Genomic DNA, 10,692 nt, shown 5'->3' on the forward strand with positions numbered 1-10,692 from the left:
CGCAGGGCTGGTGTGTCCCAGGCGGGCTGCTGGCGTGTCCACCCCGTGCCCTGGCGAACGGTGGCGCTGGAGCCTGAGGAGGCCCCTTGCGGTGACGGTGCCGCTCTCGTTCACTCTTCCGCGAGGCACGTGCCGCGGGACCTAGGCCTTGAGCGTCCTCACCTGCAAAACCGATCAGTGGTTGGGCCCGTGCGGTACCGCTGTTCGAGGCGAGACTCGGGACGCGGGAACGTGCTGTGTGCTCCCAGGCAGAAGCCACAGCCCGACACCCGCTGTGGTCGACGCAGGGTGCCCGACGCGGGGGCAGGCTCGCCGGGGGAGGGCCAGGGCTCACCCGTCCGGGGGTCACAGCACTCCCCGGGCCGCACGTGCGCTGCGCGGCTACGCCTGCCTCGGGCCACGCGCGGGGCTGACACCATCACGTGAGGACGCGNNNNGGCGGGGCGCAGGCCCCCTCCCCCCCGAGCCAGCCCCGGCCACTTCTCTCCGCAAAGCGGGGTCTACATCGCATCACTGAAACCAGTGGTGTTTACTAAGCAATACACTGGAAAGAACGACAGTCACCCCAGTAGTAGCAGCCGACAGTGACTCTCGTAAGACCGTTCCCGAGCTCTACAGGAGCCGAGGGACCTCGCAGGGATCCCAGCCCCGCCAGCCTCCGCACGACGGGGCAGCCCGGGGACCGGCCACGGCCGGCACAGACAGCTCGCAGAGCAGAGCCCCTGGGGCCCGAACGGCCGCAGGCGGCCGCAACCTACCAGGCAGGATTCTTCCCACGAGCGCGTCCAACAGCCAGAAGGATTCCTCTTCGCTCTTGGTTATGAGGACCAGGTAGCCCGCTATGAAGTTCATCCCCTGAAACGAGAGCACGGGTCCTGAGCCGCCTCAGGGCCCCACGGCCCTCCAGCGGCTGTGACACCCACAGTCCCGTGTGTCCCCAAATCCGCGCGATTCCAGGCCCACCTTCTGGGGCCAGGTCTGCCCTCCAGTGACCCGCTCGGCACGGGAAGGCAGAACCACAAAGCAGTGTGAGGAAGCTGTCGGGGTCACGGTGCCGGAGTCCACACTCGCCCCTGCTGGGGCCTCGGCCCCGACGACGCCCCTTTAGAGGCTACATCGGCCTCTAAAGCACGTGTTCTGACAGACAAGAGGTGTCTGTGTGACTGCGCCCCAGACGACTTCCGTCTCCTTCCGTGTTCCCTGTGCTTTCTAAAATAAATGTGTCCTCCTCTAGGATCGGGAAGCAAGTCTAGCCTGTGTCACCCAGTGTCACGGACATGAGGGAGAGGCCACGTGAAGAAGCAGGCACACGCCAGGGATCCCCAGCGGCTGGGGCTGGGAGACCCTCCCTCAGGCCGCGGGGGAGCCAGCCTGCCCCCACTCCGCCCCCGACCACAGAGAACAGACTCCGTTCCTGACACGGCTTGCAAACCTCGTCCCCGCGGCCACAGGCGCACAGACACGTCCCAGAAGCTGCGCCATCGTGCTCAGGCTTAAAGTTGTAAGGGTTTTTTTAAAAAGTTTGTTTATTTTTGAGAGACAGAGAGAAAGAGCGAGGATGGGTCGGGAAGGGGCAGAGAGAGAGGGAGATACAGAATCCGAAGCAGCTCCAGGCTCTGAGCTGTCAGCACAGAGCCCGACGCGGGGCTCGAACCCACGAACCCTGAGATCATGACCTGAGCCGAAATCGGACGCTTAACCAACTGAGTCCCCAGGCGCCCCTGTAAGGGTTGATTTTAAAGCTATTTTTAAAAGCTGCGAGAACAGTGACCAGAATAATGTAAGGATAGTTTCTGGCCTGCCCCCTCCCGGGGCCTGCAGGCAGCCCCGTCCAGGACNAGCGCCTCTGCTGTGTGCCTGCGCTGGCGTCCCAGACGCTCCGCGCCCCCCAGTCCTGCAGCCGCGAAGCCCCCATCAGCGGGTCCCTGCATCCTCGGAAGCCCCAGAAGCAGAAGCACGGGAGGCGGAAGCCGTTTCCCCGACCCCGTGGGTGACAGGCAGGACTCGTGGAGCCCGAGCAGCAAGGCCTCCAGCCCCTCGGCCCAGGCGGCACTTCCGTGGCTCTGCACTCGGGCCTTGTCTCTCCCTCCCCGACGGCCCAGACAGAGCGCGGGCCCGCTGTCACCCTCAACCACAGGGAGACCTGCCTTCCAGAAGTAACGTGGGGGGGCACCCCCACAGCCTGCGCTGAGCCCCGCGGGAGCTGGCCACTCACTCCAGTACCCACAGCCCTGGGGCCACGTAAGTGACTTTGGACCCTCCCAGCCCCACCCCCACCCCCACGGTCTGACATCAAAGCAAGTCATTAAGCAGATGTTTCACCACTTGTCTAACTGCAAACGTCTCATGGTCACAGCGCTGCCGCACGGCGCCGTGAGTCAGGGGTGCACGGGGTCAGCGCATTCCTGCTGCTGATCGCCGGCCCCTTCCCTGGGGGCTCACCTGGCAGTACCCCACAGCCGGGTTGTGGCGCCCATAGGCCACCAGCACGTTGTACAGAGTCTTTTGTAAACAGGGATCTGCGCTCTTCCGGAATCTCACGTTGTCCGGGAAGGTCCTGTTCATATCTGCAGGGAAATTCACAACACGGGGTTACCCAAGACGGCCTGTGATGCACCCCTCGGGTCTACTGCTAGGCCCCCAAGCCCCACCCGGCCAGGGGTGAGCCCAGGTTTCGACCCTGGTCTCCCTTTGCGGACAAGCCCTTGCCACGTTCACAGTTGAGGCCACGGCGACTGGAGTCAGGACAGAAAAGGAAGGCGTCCCCTGCACCCGCCGCCTGCTCCGGCCGCGGCCCCCGCCTCTCCTCGCAGCCCCCCGCCATGCAGCCTGTCACACGCCACGCCCCAATGTCCCCAACACTCCCCCTTAGCCAGCGGGTTGCTTAACTCTCGGACCACAGGCAACATAAAACAGGAGAACCTTCCCACTTCTGCAGACAGAACAGAGGCAGAGCCCGGGACTCCCTTTCAGAGACAAACGACAAAACCGGACACTGAGAAGTGAGTGAACTCGGCACCGCCGGCCTCTGTCTGCTCGTCAGACGCCCGTGTCCTCCGCACGGGGGCTGCGGGAGCCTCCTGTAGACCTGACCCTGAGTCTCACCTGGGCCTCCCACGCTGGCCCCACAGCGGGCGGAAGGGGGGAGCTGTGCATCCACTGCACAAGAACTTCTTTTTCTGACCCACTGACCCCACTAGGATCAGATTAGTGGCGGGTCGGCTGCTGGGCTACGTCTGATGCCCCGACCGGATCCGACGCGCAGAGCCTGGGGCCCCAGCACGGCTGTCAGGCCAGCGTCCCCTCAGCTGATGGGACAGCGCTTCCGCCCCTCCGTCTGGCCCCAGAGCCACACCTCTGCTTATAAAAGAACTTACCCGGGCAGAGCAGGAAGTCTTAGTGCCTCGAAGGACGTTATTTCTCATTGTACGTTTGTTTACAAACAAGGTTTTTTCTTGGAATTCTGAATATTCCAAAAACTTAGAATCCACCAGGAATTTAGTGGCGTTTTGGTTTTTTCTTTTTACTAATTCAGACTCTGGGTGACCAGCTGTGCTTGTTCGTATATAATATCCTCTCTTAGCAGATGTTTTGCAATTTTTCTCTGGCCATCGTGGAGGCAGGTGGGGACAGGCCGTTCGGTCTGTGCCCGCGGGCCCTGTGAATAAGTGAGTTCTCCAGATCCCTCAGAAAAACAGACACAGATCGACCTTGGTGCAGCACGTCCAAGCTGGGCACACGTGCAAGAGACTGGAAAGCGGGGTGTCGGAAGCATCTGGGCAGCGCCGTCTGTGACGGCAGACCCGCAGAGTCAGGGACAGTGGCCCCAGCGCCCCCCGGGGCCAGAACAGACCAGCAAAACGGGCTCTGTCCACACCCCAGCGGGACTCGGCCCTGAGAAAAAAGGGTTCGGACAGCTGCTGCAGTGTGGACACGTCCTTGCCCGCGCTGGGCAGTGAGGGACCCCCAGGGACATGCCTCCGGGGAATCCCACCTCTCAGTACGCTCAACTAATTGGGTTTTATTTACTTATTTATTATTATTTTTTAAATATTTGAGACAGAGAGACAGAGCATGAGCTGAGGAGGGGCAGACACAGAGGGAGACGCAGAATCTGAAACAGGCTCCAGGCTCTGAGCTGTCAGCACAGAGCCTGACGTGGGGCTCGAACCTGCAAACTGTGAGATCATGACCTGAGCCAAAGTCAAACGCTTTAACCGACTGAGCCACCCGGGTGCCCCTCAACTAATTGGGTTTTAAACTTATTTTATGCTTAAGTGTGTATTTCTCAAAGGCAAAATCAGATGAGCAGATACACTTCCTAAGAATCTAATTATTCAGCTTGGGTTAAACGACAGTCTTGAGCACTTTGAACAGTCAGGAGTTCGTGAGCCTGTGTGACCACTGAGAGCGTCTGGGGCACCGTGAGCACCCAGATGACGAGTGGAACTCACAAGACACACACCCGTGTGCGGCGTCGGGACACGCGGGTCACGTGAGGCGTCAGGACGAGGGGTCGGGACAGACGTGTCCCGCGTCCCTGAGTCCCAGGGCGCTGCCCTCCGCACAAAGCCTTCCCAGCCATTACCCTCCAGGTCACGACGGCCGGCTCAGCACCCGCGGCAAGGTCTTCTGTGTCCTGCCCTTACCGACCTTACCGGCTGGCTGGCGTCAAGTGTCTCCCAAATCAATGACGAACACTCACAGATGCCTAAGCTTTGATTTTCCCGTAAGAAAAATAAAACTTCAAATCCAAAGCAGCGGGGCGACCCGGAACAGCGCGCGCCCCCTCCTGGGCCGCCCGCCCCCGCGCCCGCCCGCGGCTCACCTGTCCGCACGGCCTCCTCCAGCCTGCCGTTGTCCTCTCCCTGCAGCAGCCGCTGGTAGTAGCCGGGGTTCTGGTCCATCTGGGCCTGGGCTCCGCTCACCCCCATCCAGACGCGGGCCCGGTGCTCCAGCGGGACCCCTTTCCGGATATAGCGCTTCACTGAAACGGAGACAAGGGGCTGCTGCCAGGGCCAGAGCGGCGTGGCCTGGGGGTCAGAGCGGCGTGGCCTGGGGCCAGGGCGGCGTGGCCTGGGGTCAGAGCGGCGTGGCCTGGGGGCCAGAGCGGCGTGGCCTGGGGCCAGAGCCTCGCAGGGCCTCAGAGCAGAGGCCGCCGACCTCCATGCTTTCAGCTCACATCTCCCTGTCAAACACGAGAAGGTGCAGAACCTTGCAGACGCCCGGCCAGCCGGCTGCACACACTGTTCTAGACCGTTCTNACTGCCAGGGCCAGAGCGGCGTGGCCTGGGGCCAGGGCGGCGTGGCCTGGGGGTCAGGGCAGCGTGGCCTGGGGCCAGGGCGGCGTGGCCTGGGGTCAGAGCGGCGTGGCCTGGGGGCCAGAGCGGCGTGGCCTGGGGCCAGAGCCTCGCAGGGCCTCAGAGCAGAGGCCGCCGACCTCCATGCTTTCAGCTCACATCTCCCTGTCAAACACGAGAAGGTGCAGAACCTTGCAGACGCCCGGCCAGCCGGCTGCACACACTGTTCTAGACCGTTCTCCCCTGCGTGGGGCAGCCCTGGTCCTCCTGCGCTGCCGGCACTGTGCAGGTCGCTGAGGGCCGGGCCCCAAGCTCTGGGTCAGGGCCCCTCAGGCCAAGATCAGTCATGGCAGCCCAGGGCGGAGCTGGTGACCGGCCCCACGAGCTGCACATACAGGAGACGGCCGGTTGGCCAGAGGGACAGCTGTGGGCAGGGACGGAGGCTCAGGTGTGCGGCCCCGCCCCGGAGGCAACAGGGCCAGCAGGTGTCTGGGCTGGGGGTCTGTGCGCCCCTGGCTGGGGGTCTGTGTGCCCCGGCTGGGGGTCTGTGTGCCCTGGCTGGGGGTCTGTGCGTGGAGGGTCTGTGCGGCCCTGGCTGGGGGTCTGTGCGGCCCTGGCTGGAGGTCTGTGCGCCCCTGGCTGGAGGTCTGTGCGCCCCTGGCTGGGGGTCTGTGTGCCCTGGCTGGGGGTCTGTGCGGCCCTGGCTGGGGGTCTGTGTGCCCTGGCTGGGGATCTGTGTGCCCTGGCTGGGGGGTCTGTGCGCCCTGGCTGGGGGTCTGTGCGCCCCTGGCTGGGGGTCTGTGCGGCCCTGGCTGGGGGTCTGTGCGCCCTGGCTGGGGGTCTGTGTGCGCCCCTGGCTGGGGGTCTGTGTGCGCCCCTGGCTGGGGGTCTGTGCGCCCTGGCTGGGGGTCTGTGTGTGCCCCTGGCTGGGGGTCTGTGCGCCCCTGGCTGGGGGTCTGTGCGGCCCTGGCTGGGGGGTCNACAGCCACTTCCTCTGGGAGGGGTATTTTTACTGAAAATAAATATGTGAAGGACGAATCATTAATTTTCTAATGACCATAAAGACATATAGGAAAAGAAGCCGAGAGCCATGAGCTTCCTCAGTGAACCACTGCTCACTCGTGTCCCAGGTAAATGGGGAAGATTTGTGAGCCTGACATTCAGTGAATTACAGGAAGCCTGGGGATGCAACACTGTGCTTTTTTTAAAAAAAAAATTTTTTAATGTTTATTTTTGAGAGAGAGAGAGAGAGAGAGACAGCGTGAGCAGGGGAGGGGCAGAGAGAGAGGGAGACACAGAATCTGAAGCAGCTCCAGGCTCTGAGCTGTCAGCAGAGAGCCCGACGCGGCGCTCGAACCCATGAACTGTGAGACCATGACCTGAGCTGAAGTCGAACGCTCAACCGACTGAGCCCCCAGGTGCCCCACAAATAGCATTTTTAAGAAACGTATTTTAAGAAAAAAGAAAGGCCATACGATCAAAATAATTCCACGATCTGCTACAAAGAGAAAACAATCTATAAGCGCCAGCTGCGTTTCACGGAAGCCACGACAGGAATAACTGAGGGGCCTCCGAGGAAAGTTCTACTGATAAAACCCCGCTAACTCATACTCCATGCTAACCTGCCAAGGACGCAGCCTCTGCATAAGCTTCCAGAGGCCATGTGGGGACAGGAAAGGCCCCCCAGGTGTGTGCGAGATGAGGGGCGGAAGCCACCGGAAGCAGGAACCCTCTGCAGGGTCCCCATGCTGGCGCGGTCATGCGAACCAAGGACACTAGCCATTCGGACCACCTTGCCTCCAGCCTGCTGCGCTCTCCCGGGAACTGGGCGCCCCGGACCCCCAGCCTCGGGGAGACGGGGAGACCCTGCAGCCGCCACCCACCCACCGGGGGCCAGTCCGGCCGGACTGTCCTAACTTGCGGACGCCAGGCGCACCAACAGTTTCCAGGACCCACCACAGTCCCGAGGGGTCTGGAGGGGCCGCTGAGCTGGGGGCTCACCTCCCACCTCGGGCCCCACGATGGCGCCGCGCCACTGAAAACACACTCGCAGGTCTCGGAGCAGAAGAAAACTCCAGAAATAACCCACACGAGCGGAGCTGACTGCGTTTTGCCAACATTGCAGAGGAAAGTCTTCCGGGCAGAACAGTCTTTCCGAGGAAGGCCCACAGTGGGGCCAGCGGGACCGCCTACCGGGCGAGGGAGGGAACCAGGTCACCGCGGGCGGAGCGCGGGCAGCGGGGCGAGATGCACGCTGGGCCCCGAGCCCACAACCCCGCGTCAGGAAGCCTCAGTGTGCAGGCTGCGTGCACGGCTGTTTACACCGTCGGCCCAAGGGCCCCCGGCTGCCGGATGTGGTCCCGGGAGGGAGGGGGGGGAAGGACGGGACCCCTAGGTCAGGGCACGCGGAGCGAGCTGCCTCACGGGCCCCGGACCGTGGGGCCCACTGGCGGGACACCCCCGTCGGCCCCAGCACCTGGGGGGGGCGGCGCACGCGAGTGTTTAAGGACATGGGCTGGTTTGGGTCTTGAGAAGACAGGGCCTCCGTGTGAGGTCACAGAAGTGCTAACTGGGAAGAGTGGATCTCGCTGCAAATTCACCTCGTAAATAGAAAAAAAGGCACCGCAAGATGCTTAAACCCCTCACTGGAGTCGGACACTGGATTCTGCTGGGAAGGCCTCAGTTTCCTCATCAGACGGGGGTGGAGTGCGGGGCCCCAGCCTGAGATCCGGGCGGCCAAGGAGGCCGAGCTGTGTCAACAGCTTCCGGGGACAAAGGCGGCCGCCTCTTTGTCCTTCACTATCTGCGCTCACGACGCTTCCAGCTTCTTCAGAAGGGAGCAAAAACAGCCCACCCATCCTCAGAGACTGACCCCTTCCCCAGGGCAGGGCTCACCCAGCAGCCTCCGACCTTGGGAAGGCGGGGGAGCAGCTCTTTAAAGAAGGTGGGCCCCGGACAACTGACTCCCGGCTGCCTGTCCCAACAATCGTCCCAACAAAGTTAAGCAAATCCCTGCGTCTACTGGTATTTGCCTTGGGAAATACGTGTTTGCAGCGTGATTCTGACTTAGACGGTGCTGATATTCGTAGCTACCAGGGAGGAGCTCAGACCCCGCAGAAGGCGGGTGGGCCTCGGCCCTCGAGAAGCCGGGAAGGGGGCTGGAGCGGGGGGTGGCTGGGCCAGGGCGGGACCGAGTCCGTTTGTCCAGGCTGCGGGAGAAGGATCGCGCTGTCCCACGCACTCCTGGTGAGTATTTGCTGCAGACAAAAAGGAAGAGGAAAAGGAAACCCTGCTTGTGTCCACATGGCGGAACTGGGCCGTGAGTTCGGGCGGCCGCCTGGAGGCAAGGGGACACCAAGACGCAGAGGCGACTGTGCTCCTGGTGACGGAAGGGCTGGCGCCCATACGACAGTCCCCCACACAGAAAACTGCACAGGACGACAAAGCAACGAGACCCAGTCACTTAGGTCACAGAACGGGATCAAGGGGGAGGAGGGGGCGCGGCTGCTGAAACTCGGGAGGCTCTGAAGCAGCTCCCCGGGGGCCTCCCCTAGGGTGTCCCGGCCCAGCCAGGACAGTCGGCCGAGCGTGACTGCGGAACCGGACTCACATTCCTGGAATAACGCGCCCACTCCTGTCTGCACCTCACAGCCACCCCTGCAGGGCCGTGCGGGTGCTGACGGGCTTCCCGACCGGCCTGCCCCAAAGCCACACCAGGGCCAGCCAGACACCAGGAGCCACCGAACCATACGAGCCACGTGCCTCTCGCAGACTGATCTGTGCCCTGTTTCCCAAAAGAACACCGGGCCACCCTCCACCGGACGCCCTGCCCCAGGCCCGAGGCTCATCGCAAAGCCGCCGCTCTTGCTCCCAAACCTGTTTTGCCCAAAATACTTGTCACCACAGTCACGTACTCTGTTACGTAAGTCAAGGAAATGTTAAAACAAAAAGAGAATTATTTCAGTAAAACAACCTTAAGTTCTTGGAGTCCACAGACACCGGTGCTCAAAGAAAATAGAAGAAAAAACAAGACAAAACCTTTGAACCAGGAAAACAACTGAAAAGATAGCAAGGGTAAGCATCTGGAAGGTTCTGCACCCGGATGCTCTTAAGTCCTGCTCACCCTGGACAGAACAGATGCAGGAAAACAGACGCATGGCACCAAGTGCAGCTTGGGAAGGAGATGCCGAGGGTCCACCGGTGGACCCACGTCCCTCAAAGGGAACGGCGAGAACCAGACAGGGACACAGAGGCGCACACAGTCTCACAGTGACTGCGCGTCACCCGCCTCCAGGTCCAGAGTCGGCCCCAGCAGGCTCTCCTGCGCTACGGTGAACTCCCGCCCCGCAGGCCACCGCCGCATTGGCACACACGCGTGTCCCTGCGCACGCCCTGCTTCCGGGAGACGCGCGGTGGTGGCAGCGATCGCCTCTGCCCACCACAAGGGCCAGGCCAGGGGAGGAACCCAGGGGAGCTTCTCTGCTTCTACTGTGAGGAAGATTTTCACCATGGATCCACACTATGTTTACTCTTACACACTTGTATTTTTTAAAAAAAAAGACCTGTGAACTCTTAAAAATAAACAGAAAGGCTGGGGCGCCTGGGTGGCTTAGTTGGTTNAAACACTCCCCCAGCGGGAACAGCCCTGACGAGGAGCCCTGGTCAAGGGAGAGGCAGGCTGGGGGTGGGGCCCAGTGTTGGGAAAGAGCCTCCCTCCTCCCTGAGGGCCCCACCCCCAAGATCAACCTGTCCCCACCCTGTGTCCTGTTCAACTGCACTATGTACTGGGGCCGCTTTGGGCCCCAATTCACTAATTTAACCCTTTTAAAAGCAACAATTGAGCTTGTCACACCTCCTTGCTTAAAAACCCATTTACTGGGGCCCCTGGGTGGCTCAGTCAGTTGAGCGTCCATCCAACTTTTCATTTCTGCTCAGGTCACGACCCCAGGATTGTGGCATCGAGCCCCACATTAGCACAGAGGCTGCTTGGGTTTCTTTCTCTCCCTCTCTCTCTGACCCTCTCCCCCACTTGAACTTGACTGCGCGCTCGCTCTCTCTCCAAAATGAATTAAAAAAAAAACCTCTTTACAGTCAGCCTCTCTGCCCGACCAGAACGCCCTCATTACGTCCCCAATACCGGCCACACAGCTCTGTGCCTGCGGCTGACCTCTGGCCTCACCCATCTCTGTCATTAAAGTCCTATCGCAGGAAGCCCGTCCCTCATCTGGAGTCCAGGAAGCACACACCTCCCAGGGCCCTCACCACCTGCTGGGGAACACTTCATTCATTCAACAGCCCTGTTAGCAAGTACAGAGGCCACTGGGGCAGGGAGGGGAGTGCGGCTCCAGCAGGAGAAACAGACCACACAGGACACCAGAGGAGAGCCAGCAGG

General features: G+C 61.6%; 1 protein-coding gene across 3 annotated transcripts in view; it reads right to left on the minus strand.

Moving 5' to 3' along the window:
- Positions 1-10,692, minus strand: part of GRTP1 (growth hormone regulated TBC protein 1) — a 16,709-nt gene that overhangs the window by 5,787 nt on the left and 230 nt on the right. The window contains exons 2-4 of one of the 3 annotated variants that reach the window (XM_077753945.1): positions 4,829-4,987; positions 2,443-2,567; positions 759-855 (exon numbers count right to left, since the gene is read on the minus strand). In XM_077753945.1, the coding sequence (XP_077610071.1) occupies positions 759-855; positions 2,443-2,567; positions 4,829-4,934 (328 nt within the window). In that variant the 5' untranslated portion in view covers positions 4,935-4,987. Of the gene's footprint in view, positions 1-758; positions 856-2,442; positions 2,568-3,105; positions 3,290-3,377; positions 3,543-4,828; positions 4,988-10,692 lie in introns of those variants that run through there. The other 2 variants (XM_077753946.1, XM_077753947.1) reach the window with 2 other exon arrangements.

This window comes from Crocuta crocuta, unplaced genomic scaffold (assembly GCF_008692635.1).
Source record: "Crocuta crocuta isolate KB4526 unplaced genomic scaffold, BGI_CrCroc_1.0 scaffold31, whole genome shotgun sequence".
NCBI lineage: Eukaryota > Metazoa > Chordata > Mammalia > Carnivora > Hyaenidae > Crocuta > Crocuta crocuta.